The 18713-nt window shown below is 46.7% G+C and overlaps 1 protein-coding gene across 3 annotated transcripts in view; it reads left to right on the forward strand.

Annotated features, from left to right (window-relative positions):
- The window catches only part of RCSD1 (RCSD domain containing 1), a 32320-nt gene extending 14725 nt beyond the window's left edge, over positions 1-17595 (forward strand). The window contains exons 2-8 of one of the 3 annotated variants that reach the window (XM_027888310.1): positions 8157-8264; positions 10790-10879; positions 12087-12158; positions 13435-13638; positions 14028-14267; positions 14355-14751; positions 15180-17595. In XM_027888310.1, the coding sequence (XP_027744111.1) occupies positions 8157-8264; positions 10790-10879; positions 12087-12158; positions 13435-13638; positions 14028-14267; positions 14355-14738 (1098 nt within the window). In that variant the 3' untranslated portion in view covers positions 14739-14751; positions 15180-17595. Of the gene's footprint in view, positions 1-8156; positions 8265-10789; positions 10880-12086; positions 12159-13434; positions 13639-14027; positions 14752-15179 lie in introns of all 3 variants that reach the window. The other 2 variants (XM_027888308.1, XM_027888309.1) reach the window with 2 other exon arrangements.
- Positions 17596-18713: the final 1118 nt, after the last annotated feature.

The following is an 18713-nucleotide window of genomic DNA, read 5'->3' on the forward strand; positions in this document are numbered from 1 at the left end:
ATTCCAGCATTTACAATATATTCCCACAAGCTGCAGACTGCTTTTCCTGAAACTGCAAGTTTGAAGATTGAATCAGTTGCATGTGACATCAACCAGATGTGGAGGCCTTCTCCACACTGGCTGAGGTTTGACAAATGTAAAAAAAGCTTTATCTTGGAAGTGCAATGTTTCTGCACAGTTGCGCGCACTCTCATGTGAGACATTAACTCCTTTTGTTGCAAGTCAAACTAGAAACCTGTTTACATGACCTTTAAAATGCCAGTCTTGGCAAGCAACAGCCAAGGATTTTGCAGAACGTGCTGGGATCATCACTGCACACCTCCACAAACCCTTATACTCTTTCATAACTGGATTTTATGCCCTGATATCAGCCCCAGAATCCTCTTTGGATCTTTCAAGTGGAAATCTTACTTTCTTTTCTCAGCCTTTCTGTTCTGTTTCACTCTTGCCTCCTGGTAGAGAGGGACCCACGGCTGTTTGAGGCCAGTTATTCCTCTTTGCCCAGCCATGTCGTAGCAGCTTGGAGGAATAGGATGAGGACTCTGTGCATGCTGACTCTTGTAAAGCTCACAAAATTCTCATCTGGGATGTGAAATGGAGGTGTTTATCTTCTGGTAAAGACTGATCAAAGAAAACACAACAGAAAGATAGAAGTAGAAAAATGTTATTTCTTTTCTAGCATTTAGGATACACTTGAAAGATCTCCAAGGTATCCTGGTCCTCTCCTGGAAAGTAACTGTGGTAAAGCTCTGATAAATTAAGTTCTAAGAGGTAGCCTGGTCCCACCAGAGGAAGGTGCAGAGGTGCTTCACACAGTAACTTTTGCTCTGGTGGAGCACAGCATAGTAATTATTACTCCTGTTCTACAGCAAATGGTAGGAACTGCAGGTAGGAGCCTTGCCGTTGCTTCCCAGGGTGTTACAGGCTATGCTATAAGGCATCATAGAGCCATAGCTGCAGCCACTTCTAGCTGAGGCTTCTGCCAATAATTTAAATTTACTACAATGAGACAGGGAGCAGTTTCCTTGCCAGATAAGATGCCAAGCAAACAAATAAATCACAGAAATCCCTCCTGAAACAGAGAGCTGGAAGGTCTCCAGTAACAATGATTTGTTAAGAAGAGTAAAGAGAGAGATGGGAAGAAGGATGCTTCCTGGGATGAGGAGTGTAGTAAGAAGAGTTTTGTTTATTCAGGGCTTGCATCTTGGGAAGTGTTGCTTCTTGAGCCAGAGGCCCAGCATGGTGCTGAGCTCCAGTTGGAACAAGCACCGTGAGATTTCCTTCTAGGGATGTAAAAATGGGCCAAGGCCAGTGTGAGCCCACCCACTTCCTGGGCAATCTGTCTGCAGCTTGCATTGATGATTTTGTGGATCACAATGAGAACAGGCAAGCTCAGATTGTGGGTAGCAGCATCTTCTGATTTTTGCTGCCTCCATCCTCACCCAGTGATTCAGGTATTTTTTCACCCTCTTGCCTTTCAGTTTGCTCTTTTGGGGTAGTCTGTGTTTTAAACCTACCCTGCTAATTTGCCTCTCCCTTCTCACTCCAAACAATGTTCCCCTTTCTGTGTGATCCTGATGCCACTGATGTACTCACATGGATACAGATAAAAAAATTAGTTCAGGTTGTGTTGGCAGGAGGGTGCAAACCAGGATTCATCTAAATGTCTGATGCAAAGAGATGGCTTTGAAGGAAATTACAAACTACATATTAGAGAGATTTTTCCATTGGTAACTTAGGTCCAATATTAATTAAAAACTATTCTTGAGCTTTTTTAGTTCACATAAAGAGTAATTCCTTACAAGCTGCCCCATCTAATCTTATCTGCACTTAAAAAATGTGAGAGCCAGAATAACTGAGATGCATTCATGGTGCATTCTCCAGAGTATAAGTTCATGTCTTCTGCAGATAGACAGGAAGTGTACCTTAGATCATGAACTGTGTGAATATTCAGTGACCTTTTGCCTCCAACTTTCCTCTGCAGTTGAACAAAAGATGGTTCAGGGAGAAGAGATTAGCTCTTGCTGATGGAAATGGTCACCCCAAATAGGTGGGAGGAGCTGGTACTGCCATCACTTCTCCACTGCTTGGTCTCTGAGCATACAGGAGATCCCCAGTTCATCAAACCCCATCTCTGCAGGGGAGTCTTTTCAGGAGAAAGGCAGCACCTTACCACAGGAATAGGAGACATTTACCTCTGGGGAGTCCTATTCCCTACTAATGCTGCAGCTTAATATACCATTCCCAAAATACTGCTTTCTGTCTCAGAAACAGGTACTTGAGAGTTTGAGAATGGCTCTTTTCAGCCAAGCCAATTGCAAATGAGTTCAGGTAGGTAGAACAGCAGGCACTTCTATCTGATTAAGCCTGTATTGCTCCCTGAAAGCTGAGAGAGCTACCCCAGTGTACTTGGTATAAGCTTTCCCATGTAGACAAGGTCTGTGACTGTCTGGCTCCTCAAATCCTTCAGCTACCTTGCTGAAAAATGAGAAGGGTAGGTGTCCTGCCTGGGCAGGCTTTGTGCTTTCTGCCCTCCTCCTTCAGAGAGCTGAGCCAGGCAGGGAAGATGAGGTCTGTAACAGGCTCCTTTCCCTCCTGAAATCCAGTGCCTTGCTCAGAGGTGATGCTTTAATTTCAAAGGAAACCACTGCACTTCTTCCCAGTGCTTCTTGCTGGCCTCCAGACAGACTGTGATGATGGCTTATTTTGATTTCAGTAGTTTCCTCCCCACAGATGCACCACCATCCCTTTCTCAGCTGAGGAGGTCCTACAGGCGTAGAGCTTTGCCCCTGCCATGCAGCAAAGGGAACCTTCATGTGGCTGCTGCAGTTTGAAGTGGGGCTTCTGAAGAGATCACTGACACAGTTTTTTTGAGGATTTTGTGGGTGCTGAATGGAAACTTCTGGTTCACTGGGCTGCTGATAACGTGCTCCCTGCGGTGGCTCGCAGGTGCTCCCCGGGTTCAGAGCCTGCACTTGCTGCATCTGGGTTGGGTGGCAACAGATCACAGGGCAAAACACCAGTGCCACAGACCAACACAGCCTTTACCATGTCAGCATGCAAAAAAGAGGATTTTTCTTCCTTATCAGCCCTCTGAACAGGAGGACACGTAAGGATGTAATTTCCTCATGTGAAAGGATAAGGCTCTGGCTGGAGTGGAGGAAAACCCTCCCACCTGTGCTGCAGGCTGCCCCTGCCACCACACCATCCCCTCCCACTACAGCACGGCAAGCCCGTGCTGTGAACTCCATTGCTGGAATGATCTGGGTTAAAAATAACCTTGTAAAGAGTTAAGGGATGTATTTTTAGCCCAGATCATTTCAGTGATCCAGTTTACAGCACAGCCCCACCAACTCACACTGGTGGAAGGGAGGAGGGGAAGGGGGAACGGAAAGGTCAGCAGAGAATGAGCAGCTGGAAACATACACTGTATTTCTGCTGAAACCAAGACCTTATGAAACTGCACCCCAAAAGCACTGGCTATCTCTTGTTTTCTTCTATCATACTTACAACTGCCTTCTTGTGGTGCAGTGTTGAGAGCTGGGTGCTGAATATCACTATTTCTGGACCCTACTTCTGCAATCAAGACATTAGCCCTGAGCCTCGAGTGCCTCATATCTGCCTCTGAGACATTATATCTGTCATTCCTTTTGCCCTATTTGCTTTTGCTGAGGTATATTGTGTGTGCAGCAGTGAAAAGCCCCTGTGAGAGCCACAGTGGAGCTTTACAGATCTTGTGGGAGCACAGGGTGTAGAAAGGCAGCTGGCAGGATGGACAGGCTGCAGGGAATCAGTCCTGAAAAGCTCTTTGGAAACAAAGGAGGGATGTGGAGGTCGGAGACTGGCCTCAAAACCATGTCTAGAGGCAGCTGCTCAAGAATGGGGGTGGCACTTGCACAGGAACAGTACCAAAAATGGTGTAACCATCACTGATTTTGTAGCTGTTGAATATTCCAGCCTTGCAAGGTGCTGTGGAACTCTTGCATCTCAGATAAAAGGTGCTCCATCTGGCCAAACTATCCTACCTGCAAAAGCAGGCAAGTCAGAGGATTCATAGGGGACTGAAGGAGAGTAGTGCAGCACAGAGCTTTGCTGTAGTTCAGAGCTCTGCTGTTATTCTGCTGCTCTGTTATTCGGACTCGTGTTTTCAGTATCATGGACATTGACAAAACTGGTGGGATACCAATACCATGGGACGATGGAGTCATGATAGCTTTCAGTTGCAGTGGGGTGGCTCATGACCAAAACTACTAGCTGAGGACTGTTGGACTCTGTTGTACACCAGTCCCAGCAGAACTTTCAAATTCATACCAAAAGCCACCTCTGGCTTTTCCAGTTTTCCACAGGAGTGGAAATTCTCTGTGATTTTGATTTTATAAGAAACTCATTGTCTGTATTGACACTCAAATCCATCATCTTTAAGAAAAGCGCTTTGTGAGTACCCAAACAGTCTCTTGTGTGGGCCTCTAACATGCACCTTTCTCTCACCTGGTGCCCACAGTGGGTTCATGGGCTGTAGCAGAATTGGCAAATGTCACCCAGCCAGGTAATGGCATTGCTGTAGTGAGGGGTCCCCTCTGTAAGACGTTACTACTCCCACATCAGGCAGCCTTACTGGTCATCTTCTGGCACATGAAATCATCAGTGAAGCTGGGACTGTGTAAGGCAGAGCTGACTGTGCCACAGCTTCAAGGTGTCTCTGCTCAGAGATCTCCTCAGCTGCCTTGAAAAGATACCGCAGGAATGGTGTGGGACATTTGTAGTGGTGTTTCCACCAGGCAGCCTGTGAGAGGAGCAGGAATCTGTGCTGAAAACAGTGGCCCCTTTCAGGCAATCTGCAGAGTTGGGGATTGGTGGGCAGCTTTGCTCTTACCACAAAGACTCCAAGACACACGGAAAGAGAGATTTGGTGGGAAGCTTGAAGTGGCATATTTGCACCTAAACCACAGAGGCAGAGCCTTCTTCTCCAGTGCTGATAAAAAGGAGTAGACTCAGTTTTAAAAACAAATGAAAAACCATGGTATTGAAAAGTATTTTCACATTTACTCAATTTTATAAACTTATTTGGAAGAGGAAAGTGAAACAAATCCCTTACAGAGAACTTGGTAGTTGCACTTCCTCTTTTGCAGACAGTGCCATGCTTACATTGATGGTATGATTCAATTCCTGTTTATGGCTCTGTCTGACATTTTACAGAACTTGCAGTACTTAGACACCTATTTTTATGGAACGGTAAAAGACCTCAGAGTAGCAGTTACCAAATTACTGATGGACAGAGCCTTTAACCATAACTCACTGTTTTTAGCCCATGCAGGCTGATTATGTTCTGTTCTGAAAAGGAAAAGAATCAGCAGTTGGCTGCAAAAAACATTTTTGAAAAAAAAAAAAAAAGAGCATAGTTCAGAAAAGTGGTGGGTTATATCACCAAAATGTGAAATATGACCAGGAATGGGAAAGGTTGCATTTATATCAGGGGGGCAGGAAGGAGCCAGCATTGAACTCCTGGGTGAGAGAAGCAGATGCACATCTTGGTTGTGGGCTGGTACAGGGTGAGAGTGGTAAAGTGAGGCTTCCCACCTTACCCCCAGTAGTGAGAAGGAGGAGAGGAAGACTGACAGTCCAGCTCCTGAAAGTCAGGGGAATGGTGTTCTCTTTGCAGTGCAAAGAATGGAACTTTTTGCATCCAAGTGCCCTGCCTCAGCACTTTCCCCTGACTAGAAGATACAGAGGCTGGTACACCATCTGGAAGGGGCAGGGGGCAAATGTAGAAAAAGCTGAATACAGGACACCAGTGTAAGTGCCAGAAAGGATCTGAGAAAGGACTTTTCCTGCTGCAAAGTGTAATCAGAGAGTCTGCAGCTGGCAATTTTGGGAGGACACAGCCCGTGGGCTACTGGGGCTAATCTTAGAATGGCATGTTCACTGCTTCCTGCGCCCTGCCCGGCCAGAGCCGCCTCGCAATCAGTGCCTGTCACCAGCAAAACAAGGAACACGTAGAACCCTTCTAGCCTCACAGCTCTGATCAAAGAACAAAGCTGTGTTTTCAGAGTGTAAGTCAAAAAAAAAAAAAAAAGGAAAAAGAAAAATTAAAAACAGGATCACCCCAAAAACAAGAGGTCAGATGGGCCAAGGCCAAGAGGAAGTACAGTGTCTTTTCTAAGTAAAGACAAAGGGCTGTGAGAGAAGCTTTTGGAGAAAAAGGTCCTGTGAGGGAGGCAACCCTTCCACACAAACATTGAAGACCTGCAGCTCCTCAGTTCAACAGAGTCCTCACTTTAGGTGTCTGTTTTGCCATTCCCATGTATCCTGGGAGCTGGTATGCTGAGAGCCAAGCCTCCCAGTCCATCCTGCCTTTTCCAAGTTCATTCTTTGCTCCCTCCTCTTTCCTCCCTTCAGAGCAGGGAGGCAGACAGCAGCTGGGAACTGCTCTCCCTCCCCACTTAGCCCAGCCACCGTTTTTCATGTGCAGCAGGTTGCTGATCTTCCTACCTCACTGTTTCTTCCATTTCCCTTATCTGCCACTTTCCCTGCCTGTAGTTAATCTAATGGAAGGTGAGAAGATGAGGGGAAGTTGCATGAGGATCACTGAGAGGAGGCAGCTTGATATGGCTTTCCTAAATGCAGGAAAGCTAGTCCAAAGTGCATGGGAAGCTTAACAGTCAAGATGCAGTCAGGATCCTGGAAACAGGGAATGGCAGACATCTACAGGGGTTTGTGGGCCTGGGGAAAAGAAGATAGCATTTACTGGGAGCATTTACTTACAGCTCTCTGAGAAAGGGAAAGGCCCTTTTACACGATGCAAACAGGCCTCAGCCACACTGGTCTGTACCAGGCATTTCAGAATAGAGACTGCTCCAAACTGCAGATTATGAGATGATCCTTAACATAACCACCTCAATTTGCTTTTAGTCTAGAAACTACAAGTCTAAAGAAATCCCTTCCTTAACATGATATCAAGTTTCCACAGCCATTGCTTCAGTCCCTATGGCATGATTACCCAAAGGGAATGGTCCATACATGGGCCAGGTTGGTGTTTTGAGGGCCTTGCACCTCCAGCGGTGCTGAAGGTGCGGTTGTGTTCAGGAAGGAGGAGGTCCCTCCCAAGCAGAGCGGCATGAAGGGAGAGGGAAGGGCTCTGCTGGAGTCATTGGAGAAACAGAAATATATTCCTCTAGCAATGGCCTTTGGGGAAACTTTCTGGCTGAGTACTGAGGCAGTGGGGTGAGAGGTGTGGTGCTGGTCATGTACCACATCGATGGTGGTGGTACAGGGAGCGGAGGTATGAGGTTACTTACAGATGGTTCATAAGCCTGGTTTCTTGTTCTGAGATCTCTGCCTCTAACAAAACAAGGATTGTTGGTTACTTATTCTCAGTCCTCTGGTTTGGCTTTCCCTGGCATCAGATACCAGAGATGAAAAACAAAGGTTTCCATTCATCAGCTTTGATTTCAAGACTTTCTACTCACAGTGCTCAGTACACACATAGCAAAGAAAACAAAGGTAAATGTGGGATGATACCAGGGCAGTGTGTTATGGGAAGAGCTGCATCATCCACACTCCAGCACAAGCCTCCTGCTTCTCAGCCTGTTGTCGACTCAGGGGAGGAGAAGCTTCTCTCAGCCGTGGTATTTTCTCCCTCCCCCCACCTGCCTGAGTATTTCACTGCCAAAAAAGTAGAACAGCACAGGGATACATCTCCAAGCAGATGTTGGCTTGCTGCAAGGACTGGGAATGGCTTCTCATAGCAGAAGTGCTGGAAAAGGAAGGATGATGACCAGGGCAGTGAAAAAGGTATGGAAGAGCTGCAGAGGTACATGGGAATGGACTTTATTGCCCTACTCCATCTGCTCACTGCAAGGATAAGATGGGGAACAGACACTTGGCTTGAAATGCCTAGTTTTCTTCTGCTGAAAACTACTGAGTGTAGGTTCTTCAGCAAAAGCTGAAAGGCTCTGCCTGAATATCTGATTTTCTGGAATATTTGAAAATGCTGCTAGATCCTGTCATCCCAAACCTCTTGCTCACAGGCTGGATGATTGATGCCAGATGTGAGGAACTCTGCTTTAAAGTCTGTGCTTACTCTTGAACTTTATAACACATACACAGGCTTGCCTTTCCCAGCCTTTGCTCATAACGCGTTGTTCCCACTTTGTCAGAACAGGCCAGCAGAGACCAATTCAGAGGCGGACAAGTCAGCATCACCCTCAGTGGCTCAGCTAGCAGGGAAATTCAAGGAGCAAGCAGCCAATATCACTGCAAAAGAGGTAAGGAACTCTGCAGCCGCTGATAGGAAATGGCGGGGAAATCAGGCCCTCAACTCTGCCTGTTGGAGGATCAGTGACCTGAGCATGAACTCACCTTGATTTTGGATCTTTGCAAAGGATTCCTCTCCTCATGCAATGCAAGCTGTGGCAGTATCTTCCATGCTTTGCTGACTTGTGGATGAGTGTTTTGGTAAAGCTGCACCTCTGGACGACCAGACACTAACTGAGACACTGTAAAGCTTGGTAGGGTGCACATGTTTAGCCAACAAGAGCAGACAGCAAAGCATGCACTATTTGGGATTGCTTTTGTGGGCAGACAGCAGCAGTGAACAACAAATTAGCTATTACTGAGCCACAGGAAAAGAAAGCAAACAACAGATTATGCACTGTAGGAAGCCAGTGGCAGGTCATCAGCACCACATTTGCAAAAGGAGAAGGTTTCCTCCTGTTATTCCTTCTGTAAGGGTCTGAGAGAAAGCTACCTCTTTACTCACCTTCGTTTCGTTTCCTCTTTCCAATGATATTTCAGACTCTCTGCCTATCTCTATCATGCTGAAACTTTGATTTATTGAAAGCCCACTATGCCAAGCATCACCTCATAAGCTGTCTTTCACCAGCTAAGCAAAACACTAGAATACCTCTCTTAGGAAGAAAGGAGAGACATGGTGTTTATGAAAGGAGGCTGACATTTTAGGAGAGCTCCCAGTATCATTATGACTCTTCTTTAGAAGCAAAAGTGTTTACTGGTGGCTCTCTTCTCTTTCAAAACTGAACTGCTCCCTTTTGCTGCTCAGCTGATTTCAGGATGTCCCAGGCTGGGCTTAAGGGGACCCTCCCTGTCTCCCCTCCTGCCTTTGGCTGGATGCAGTGGTGACCTGTGCCCTGAAGGGCTGGCATACTGTCATCTGTCAGAGGTTAGCCAGGCCCCAGGATGGGAATAGCCAATCTCTTCCCGAGCACTATTTTTTCCCCTCTAGTCACCAGTGCACCACTGCATATAGCCCATTACAGTAACTTCCTTTTTTTAAGGTATGGGATTCAATTGCAATAAGTCTCTCACCCTACAGAAGGCAGAAAGTTCCCAGACCTCTCTTGTGTTATCTGCAGACCTCTGCTGCTCCCAAGCCAAGGCAGTGTAGAGGGGCCTCACTGTGGGGGGAGACTCATTTTCTCCAGAGACAGGGGAGAACAAAGTTTCCTGTCTTTTCTCTCCAAGGCATCTGTCACTTCCCCACTGGCTTTCTCAAGCTGGAGTCAGATTAATGGCTCAGTGGATGGTCTTTAACCCTTGCCTGACCCATGCCAGCAGAGAGGATCCCATCAACCAGGGAAGCCAGCAGAGAGGATCCCATCAACCAGGGAACCTCTGACACATTCACTCTGGCACAGTGCATTACACAGTTGCAAAATTATGGGGTTTCAATTAGACATACTATTGCTTCCTAGCATATAGCTTCCTTCTGATAAGGATAAGGGCAGGGCTCCCTTGGCTGCTGGGAGATGCAGCATTGCCATGGCTGGATGCAGCACCAACCTGCTAAGTGGCATCAAGTCTACAGGTCCTCCAAGACAGCCAACTCTACAGAGGGCAAAGACACTGTGATCCAATTTTTCACATTGCCAACCTGTGAGGCAACAACAAAATTATCCAAATATTTTATTGTGGATACTATCCAAGATCCACAATATTATCCAATTATTTTGCCTGTTAACACATAAAAACAGCTTGGCAGGAGACTACAAACCTGGCATAAAAATAGAGACAGCTTGGCTTCAAAACTAGAGCAATAGTTATGTGCTATGCATCTCTTCCTTCCTAAGGAGCTCTCTTGTACTTCTGAGAGTCTGAAGACATTCAGAAGGAACTGCTACTAAGTTGCTTTGTTCTTATTCTCCCCTAGAGAATCTGTTTCTCAGTCAAATTAAAGGTTACACCTGAGGACTTGTCCCTATAAACTGTTTTTCTTCATTCAAGAGAAATAAATGGGGTTGAAATTCTGAAAAAGTCCAAATTACCCTTTTTGCCCTTAAAAGGTATCAGATGCAAATCGGGAAATCATGAACCAGGTAGGCAGTTGAGAATTAAAAGGAAATCCTGGTAATGACAGGAAAGAGAGCAGTAACAACCTATTCCAGTGTGAGGGAGTCTCCAGCAGGATGCTTTGAAGATGAAGTTTCTGGGAAGGTTTTGCCACCCTCCAGAGCTTGGAAGAGCGTCCTTTGCACAAAGCCTGAAGTGTTGTGGCTCATACTGTGGAAAAAGATACAGACTACTTTTCCTCCACTAGGATCGGGCTCAAGATGCTACAGGATTAGGCTCAAGATGCTACAAGCATACTTGGTACACTGGCCACATGCCCATGTGCCAATACCTGGTGCTGCCTTTGGATGACTCCTTTAGGCAAGCTGAGCCCTGCCACCCAAGCAGGTCACTTACACAGCGTGCCCTTTGGTGCTTGAGTTTCACTCCCTTTTTCAAGAAACCTGATTTCCCTGCTGCTGAGTTGGTTGTTTTCTTCTCTTAGGTGCCACTGCATAAGCCTACTCGGAGGAAACCACCATGCTCCCTTCCATTGTATTCCCACAAAACTGAGACAAGTGACAATGATGAGCAAGTGAGTATCAGTTTAAGAGGGGGCAAAGTCTTTCCTCTGTGCAACCTGCTCTCTCCTGAGACACGGGTTTGGAGGTAGCAGAGAGGTCAGGCTGTGCAGCCAAAGACATCAATCACACAGAATCAAACCTCCCTCTGCTCACATACGTGTACTGACTCAGAGTCAGCTCCATGCTGTTTCCCACTCCTGTAGCACAGATACACATTCCATTTCCACTGCTTTCATTTTTACCCTTAGCACACTGATGGATCCATCCAGTTACCACTGTTCAGGAACCACTGGAATTTGTGAGATTTGAACAGTGCTTAGCACAGGGAGCATCCATGGTGTGTGTTGCCTTCAGATGAACTCTAGAGGTTTGAGTATAATGTTGTAATAGTTCTGCTTGTGAGATTTTTTCCATCTTCAGAAAAAGGGAATAAATAATCCAGAGTGAAGAGGGGATTTGTCAGCAATACCCACAGAATATTGTCTTTAGGTATCCTCCATACAGCACCCTTGAATGAGCAGGTCCCAGTAAGCTGGCTGCTCCTTGCTAAATTTTGTGCTCAGGACCTTTCTTGCCACTTTTGTACTTTGTATTTTAAGATATGAGGTCTACCCACCATATTTCACATTGTCACCTGCCCTTAACGAGGGAGTAGTTCTTTGTCCTTATCTGTCAGCTACATGCCAAAGGAGCAGCAAGCTTTAAAATCTTAGATTCCTTCCTTTTCCTTTGGACCTGAAAAAAGCAATGTGCCCCTTCTCAAAGGAATGCTTTACCTTTCTCGAACTGTTTTCAGCCTTTCAGAGCTCTGCCTTTCCTGCCACTTAGGCCTTTCCTGCCTATACTAATTGGATATCCTTTAACTCTGTTAGTCAAGTGGTGGCAGAAAGTCTTTCTCCTCACAGAAAGTTCACAATGTTTGCCAACATTAAGGCTTTAAGAAGTAGAATTTTAATCTGTCTGGTCTGAAATAATACCAGGGGAAACTATGGCATAGGCTACATACCTTAGTGAAGGCAAAACAGAAGCAGAGCAATTACACATCACCTAACTCAGACAGCAGACAATCTCCTTTTCCCCCAGAAAAAGGGTACACACATCTAGTCCTAGGATGGCTAGCACTTTCTGCTTATCTCTTCAAAGTTTTCTGCCTTTATTAGATTTCTTCTTTTTCACCTACTTTACTGTGAAGTGTTTGTGTTTCATTTTGTTTTGCAGAAGCGGTCTCCAAATGCTTGCCCCCTTCCCAAGGTCAAGGTGAAAAGCTCCCCCATGATTGAAAAGCTGCAGGTAGGTCCTAGAAAAACCCACATGGCTTCCTCAGCAAATTAAAACTGACAGGCATTTGTCATAGCTACTTCCCTTGCAGAGCAGTCACAGGGAAGGGGGATCCAGGAGCCAAGAGTGACAGCTGGATGAACAGAGCAGTGGCCTCACCTGCAAGGACCCAGGCCCACCGTATATAAATAAGGAAGGCAGAGCAGATCTGGTAATGGTAATGCATCAGAAGCAGTCCAGTGACCCTCAAGTGTGGCCATAAGCATGTCAGTGCTTTGGAACTGTGGAGCACATGGCTGGGCATGGCATGACAGCAACACTGCTTAAGTGGGGAGCAGGGGCAGGAGCCTCAGTTTAAATGCAGGTCTCCAGAGAAAGTGAGGGAAACCCTGAGACTTCTTCCAGCTCTTTCTTTGCAGCAGTCTAACTCAGACAGTCACCTGCACCCTGTCAAGGAGCCGGTCTTCAGCACAGGCAACTACAACCCTGGCAATGGGGAGTGCGCTCCAGGATCTGGCTCTCCCCTACATGTGCCTGGAAGCTCTGCACTTCCCTCATCTGGATTTCCCCAGTTACTCAAAAACACACCCAGTGCTTCCTGCCCTTTTTGTATGTCTCTGTGGTGCCTGGTCCACACTGCTGAGGGCAGCTCAGCACCGGATGGCCTGAAAGCAGAGTGCCCTGGCCCTGCCAGCTGTCATTCCTGGCACCATGTGCAGCTCCAGAGCTCCTGGCCACCCTCTCACAACGTATGCCTATTCATATCACTGTCCCTCCTAATGCACCAAGGACATTTGCCTTTGAGATCTTCTGAGTGAGAGCCCAGCAGGAAGTGTTTTGCCGCAGTTAATCACAGGCTCACCTCTTTCCATGGTCTTCTCACAACTGTGCAGTTCATTCAGAAGATCAGGCTGGAAAATTGGGGCCACACAGGGATGGTTTAAATATTTTGGTTTAAAAGTGATTGCTGGCTGCTTGTTCAAATTTGCTCCCAGCTCAGCCACTGTAGTCTGTGCTGGCTTGGCTGGGTCACTGGAAAATCCCAAAAGGCCTGAGGATGACAAAAGAACATGTCCTGAGTTCCAGCTGCTGGGAAGGACAAATGTCCAGTCATAACTTTTCTGCCCAGACTTGTTTGTTGACAGTGTCACCAGGAGAGACCCACAACCAGAAGGTCTGTGGGTTTAACAGCTGAGAGCTGTGGCAAAGCAAGGGTTCCCCTGCGTGGCTATCGTGTGAAGCACACCCTGCTGTCATTCACACCCATGACGGGGATTTTTCTTTGCAGGCCAATCTGGCTTTTTCTCCAGCTGCTCTGCTGCCGGGAGTGTCTCCCAAAAGCCCTGGTCTGAAAGCCCTGGTTTCTCCATTCAGCACACCTCCCTCAACACCCAGCAGCCCTGGGACTCAGACCCAGCCCAGCGAGGCGAGTGAGACACCAGTCAGCTTTGATCAGCCCCCGGAAGGCACCCAGCTGCAGTTCTACAACAAGGTAGGATATGTGCTGGGATTTCTTGCTCGCCTTTTCTCTGGAGATGAAGAGGAAGAGAAGGCTGAGACATCCAGAGTCAGCAGCATCTGTGTAATGAACGCAGCATCCTTAGTTTCAGGGGTCTAACTTGGACAAGGAGTCACAGTTCAAATTGGATGGTCTCTCACACTGTCTTTACAGAAGGGAGGCTTACATTAGGGAGCTGCTTGTCCTGTAGAGTAGTCTTTCAGCAGCAGGGAGCCCTCTTCTCCCTACCTCTCATTAGCAGAGCAGGAAAAATTAAGTCACCAGGGTATCAATTAAATTTCCCATGTTTTCCTCTGTTGTGCTTTCCTGCTTTCCAATACCACTCTCTTGAGTGCTTCAGTGTCTGCTTTTCCTGCCCCCAGGTGCGGACGCGAGGATCAATCAAGCGCAGGCCACCCTCCAGGAGGTTCCGAAGATCTCTGTCCGAGTACGGAGATGGGGAAGATTTAGGGCTCAACATCTCCTCTCCAGAAAATGGTGCCAGGGAAAATGAGGTCTTTGGGCCCAATGGCAAGACAGAGGAGGCTGAAACAGGGAGAAAAGAGCAAAAGAAAGAATCAGGGTCTGATGAGAAACCCCAGTCAAGGAAAGGATCCAGCAGGTCAGAGGATGAGTTAAAAGGCAGCAATGAGCAAAAGAAACAGGCAGGGTCTGATGAGAAGCCCCCATCAAGGAGAGGGTCCAGCAAATCAGAAGATGAAGAAAAAGGGGATAAACAGGCAGAGGAAATTAATCCTTGCAAGAGTAACAAAGGGAATACAAAGGAGGAGGAAGTGTGTCATGATGCCTCAGGGAAGGAGAACTCTGCCCAGCCTACCTCTGGAGACAAGGAGGTGTGTGAGGGTCCCAAGGGAGAAGAGCAGCAAGACACTGCCAGTGAACAGGAAAAGGGGGACAAGGAGAAGGAAGAAGCTGAAGGGGAAGCAAAGGAAACCAGTGAAAGCACAGACACACAGAGAACATCAGATACTGAAGAAACACCACTGGCATCTGAATCACTGCAGGATGCAGAGGGATTAGACACTGCTAGTGAAGCTTCACCATCAGTCACGCAGGAGCAGAGCACAGCGTAACCCTGACACACAGGTAAGGCGGGTCAGCGTGGTGTTGCCTCCTAAGACACCAGAGGGTTTTGCTATTCATGAAAATGTCAACTGTGACAAAACAAAACAACAATTTTGCTGTTCCCCATATGTCAAAAGTCTCAAATCTGAGGCCTGCAGAGACTGCGAGGCAGGGCATTCAAAACAACCAGCCTTTCTGGGTGGTGTTGCAGGGAGAAAGGATGGAAAAGAAGCAAAGCTGATTCTGGATTCAGTATAACAAAGAGGCTCTCCTCCATTTCTGTTTTGAATGCAATTTGAAAGTACTTACAGTAAAAAGCACATTTCCCCAGCAGTAACCTTGTATATACTATTTCAGTTATGCCTCCTTACATATACATATTTATATGTGAGCACATGTTGTATATATACATGAACACATATATATATTTTCTCTCTCTCTGTGTTTAGCTTGTTAGCTTTGCCAGCAAAAAGAGTGTTTGCACACATACCAGTTTCATGATCAGCCCTGGAAGCACGGAAACATGGCCCTTTGCCACTTGAAATAAAAGAGGATTTCCACTAGCTGAAGCAGGACTTATTCCATGTACCTTCTTACGTATTCTGTAACCACTGATAACATAGCCACAGATGCCTGAGGAAATGTCTAATTCCACGTCCCCACCTGTCTCCTCTTCAAATGTTTCCTTGGTTTGGCAAGGACCAACTGAAGGAAGGAGGCTGGTGCTCAGGCTGCCTTTGCCTCCTAGGACAGAAACTATCAAAGTACTCCCAGGACTTCTCAGCGCTGTATTTACTTAGACCATGATTATTTTTCATTATTTCCTTACTTTTTGCCTCTCAAAAGGACATGCCCAGTCAGGGTAGAGGAGACTTAACATGTGAATAGGAGCCATCTAACCCAATCAAGGTGGAAGCTACTGGAAAACCTTCAGTGGCAAGAGAGGAGCAGAATACAGATATCCCCTGAGGTCCAAACTCCTCACAGAGCTGAGTGGCTCCTTGCTGGCTCTCTGCTCTGCACCATCATATTTTGGGACAGCTGGAACAAGAGACCGGTTTGCTATCTCTTCAGAGTTCAAAACTCAGGTGTGTTGGCTGATGTTCCTCAGTGATATCTGGGGACTGAGAGACCTGATACTTGGCTGTCCTGGAGCCAACAACCATCACCACTCCTGGTCCCTCTGCTTCTTCATTCTGCTCCAAAATGTCTTTTTCTTCTCCCCTGCATTGGTCTTAGATTAAGTTTATCAGTTACATACATACATATATGGTGCCTTTTTGGTAGCTTTTTTTGGAATACTTTGAGTTTCTAAACTTCAGTAAATAATGTTTTAACAGTAGGAAACAGTATGTTTTCTCCGTATGTACTGTATGGCAGACAATGTGAACTCTGAGCACAGGGAAGACTCTTACGACATTGGTCGTACAACACAAAATCCCTTTGAAGTGGTGGTTGAACTGGCTGATCTGTGAAACAGCCAGCAGGGACAGGCTGGTAGGTTCTGTGCTTCTGCTTTGGGGTGTTTTTAGTGCTGGTGGAAAGTGACAATGAGCAGATTGGATGCAAAGAGTGCTGAGTAGGTCAGCGGGGCAAGGTTTTTATCTGGCTCCATGCTCCAGTACAGATTTGGAGGGCCTGCCTGTCCATCAGTCTTTCTCACTTCCAGACCCTATGCTGTCTTTTTTTAAACTTTTAGTGTGTGGCCACTGAGAGCCACTCAGGATAGAAAGTATCCTGTATTGGCTTACAGGAAACAGCCAAATGATTTTGTGCAGGTCAAAAAAGTGTTAGCTGGCTGAGTTTCCAGTAATATGGCCTGACTGACTGAATTGGTGAAGGTCAGACAGCCAGTCCCTCCTCAGTACTTAGGCACTGTACTGGATTTGCATTTACCCTCCAGTTAAAGTCATGGGCTAGCAGCTGCCAAAACAAAAGAAGAAGGACTTACGTCTGCAGACTATTAGTTGCGCATAAGAAATAAGTTCTTTGGGGAAAGATGGATAACAGACCCTCACTTGACCTCGTTCCTGACAGCAGTGCTTGAAGCTGAATAAAAAACTGCCTTGGCTCAAGACCACAGGGCTCATGTCCACAGCATGTCGTGGAGCTGTGGACAAATCTGGGCTCACTGGAGACTGCGAGCCAGACTTGTCAAAAGCTGAGCCAAGGTGTCAGCCAGTTGTTGGGTGGTGAGAATGGTCAGGGGCCAGTGCTTGAACCCCACCTGAGTACTCAGCAACACAGAAACAGCTGCAGAGACCAAGGGAAGAATGAGCCATCCCAAAGCTCCTCCTAGCAAACATTAAGCTGAGCACTGTCAGAGGCTTACGTTGTCCCTGTCTCTCCGGACACGCACAAGTCAGCACAGCTCCCTTCTGTCCTCAGGCAGGCTCTGCAACACAGCAGAGATACAAACCTGGAGGGTCTGTGGGATATCCCCTTTGTGTTCACCAGCTCCAAAATCGTGAGGAAAGAAGAGGCTCTGTGTCCTGCCTTTCTTTTTCCCAAGTGAGAGCTCTCAGGTGACATTTGCTGAGAGCCAGCGGCTTTGACCCTCCTGTGTGACATGGGCTTGTTGGCAAACACAACCTCCACATCCTTTTGAGCCATGCCATGGAGCACTGTTGCCTTTGAACCCATTGTAATCTGTTATAGCTTGTATTCCAGGGCAGGCTGCAATCATTCACTATACCTCGTTTCTTCTCTCAGCAGTGTCCCATCTCTATGTGAGGGATTGTGTCTCACTGTATATACAGACATATATGTGCCTGTTTAAAGAATGTGTATGTATGTCCTGAGCACAGGAATGGAAATCCAAGGGAGAAACAGAAGAAATAAATGGTGTAATAAAAGCAAAGCAAATAAAAAAATCTGTATGTTTTGTTTCCTCCTGGAAGGATGAAGAAGTCTGAGGAAGGATGGAGAGAGCTGGTAGCAGCAGGCAAAATAGGGGTGGGATTTCCACTGCCATTAGAACAGTTCAACATTTTAACATGCTGTGGTTTTTGGGAGACAGCAATAACCAACATGCTCAATCACAAAGGAATATATTCCTTGGGGCGAGCAGTGACACTAGAGACTGCCACACTTCCTGTCCTAACCCTGCAGGTAGCCGGTACCTGGGAACAGAAGAAAGAAAAGCCATCCAGCCTGCTGCCATTTCTCCAACAGCATCCTTGGGAAGCATAAATAAACAAGGCAACACACAGTGATTTTTTCCGTTGAGATTTCCCAGCTTTTGGCAGTCAACAGTTTAGAGACTTTTTGGGTCAGAAGTTGCATCACCATCTTTGTCCCTGATGGCTTTACAAGTATGAGGAGGGAAGAAAGATGCCTGTTTCTTAGCTGCAGGCACCCACACAACCCCCACACATAAACCTCACCCCGGCTGCAGGACAGGTGAGAGCAATTTCAGGAAAGTATTTTTGGCCAGCATAAGCATCGTGACACTGCTAAAGCAGAGGATGCATGTGGACATGTATCCCTGCCCCATCCACACTATCAGGAAGCTTTAGCTTGGGCAATGTGGTGTTATATCCACAAGATGTACAGAGACAAAAAGTTTTGACTGCGGTGCAGACCACAGCTTGGCTTCGTGTGTGGGGTGGGAGTGCCTGTTCAGACTCATATCCGTCAGATGGCTGGGGCTGGAGTGTGTGGTGTCAGCTGTAAACACACCTGGTCAGATGGGAAAATGCCCTCAGCAAGATATAATTTATGCAGTCCCTCTGGTATGGATGTTGCCCGAAAGATTACAAAAAAAAGGTAAAGCACAAACATTGTGGACCAGAAGACCTTTATATTGAGGGGGTGAGGATGGAAGACTGAGCAAGAAAGAAGTAGAGAGAGGAATGCAGCAGAAGGGCAAGGAGACAGTGTTTTTCTGTGATCTTGGTTCTATGTTTGTTTTTAGTTGGACCGGGTTTAAACTAGTGTGAGCCGCAAGAAAGTATTGGAAAGGCCAAGCCTGAGAGCATTTA

The sequence above is a fragment of the Empidonax traillii genome, unplaced genomic scaffold, assembly GCF_003031625.1.
Source record: "Empidonax traillii isolate 1590-97213 ecotype Southwest subspecies unplaced genomic scaffold, ASM303162v1 scaffold236:size2090792, whole genome shotgun sequence".
NCBI lineage: Eukaryota > Metazoa > Chordata > Aves > Passeriformes > Tyrannidae > Empidonax > Empidonax traillii.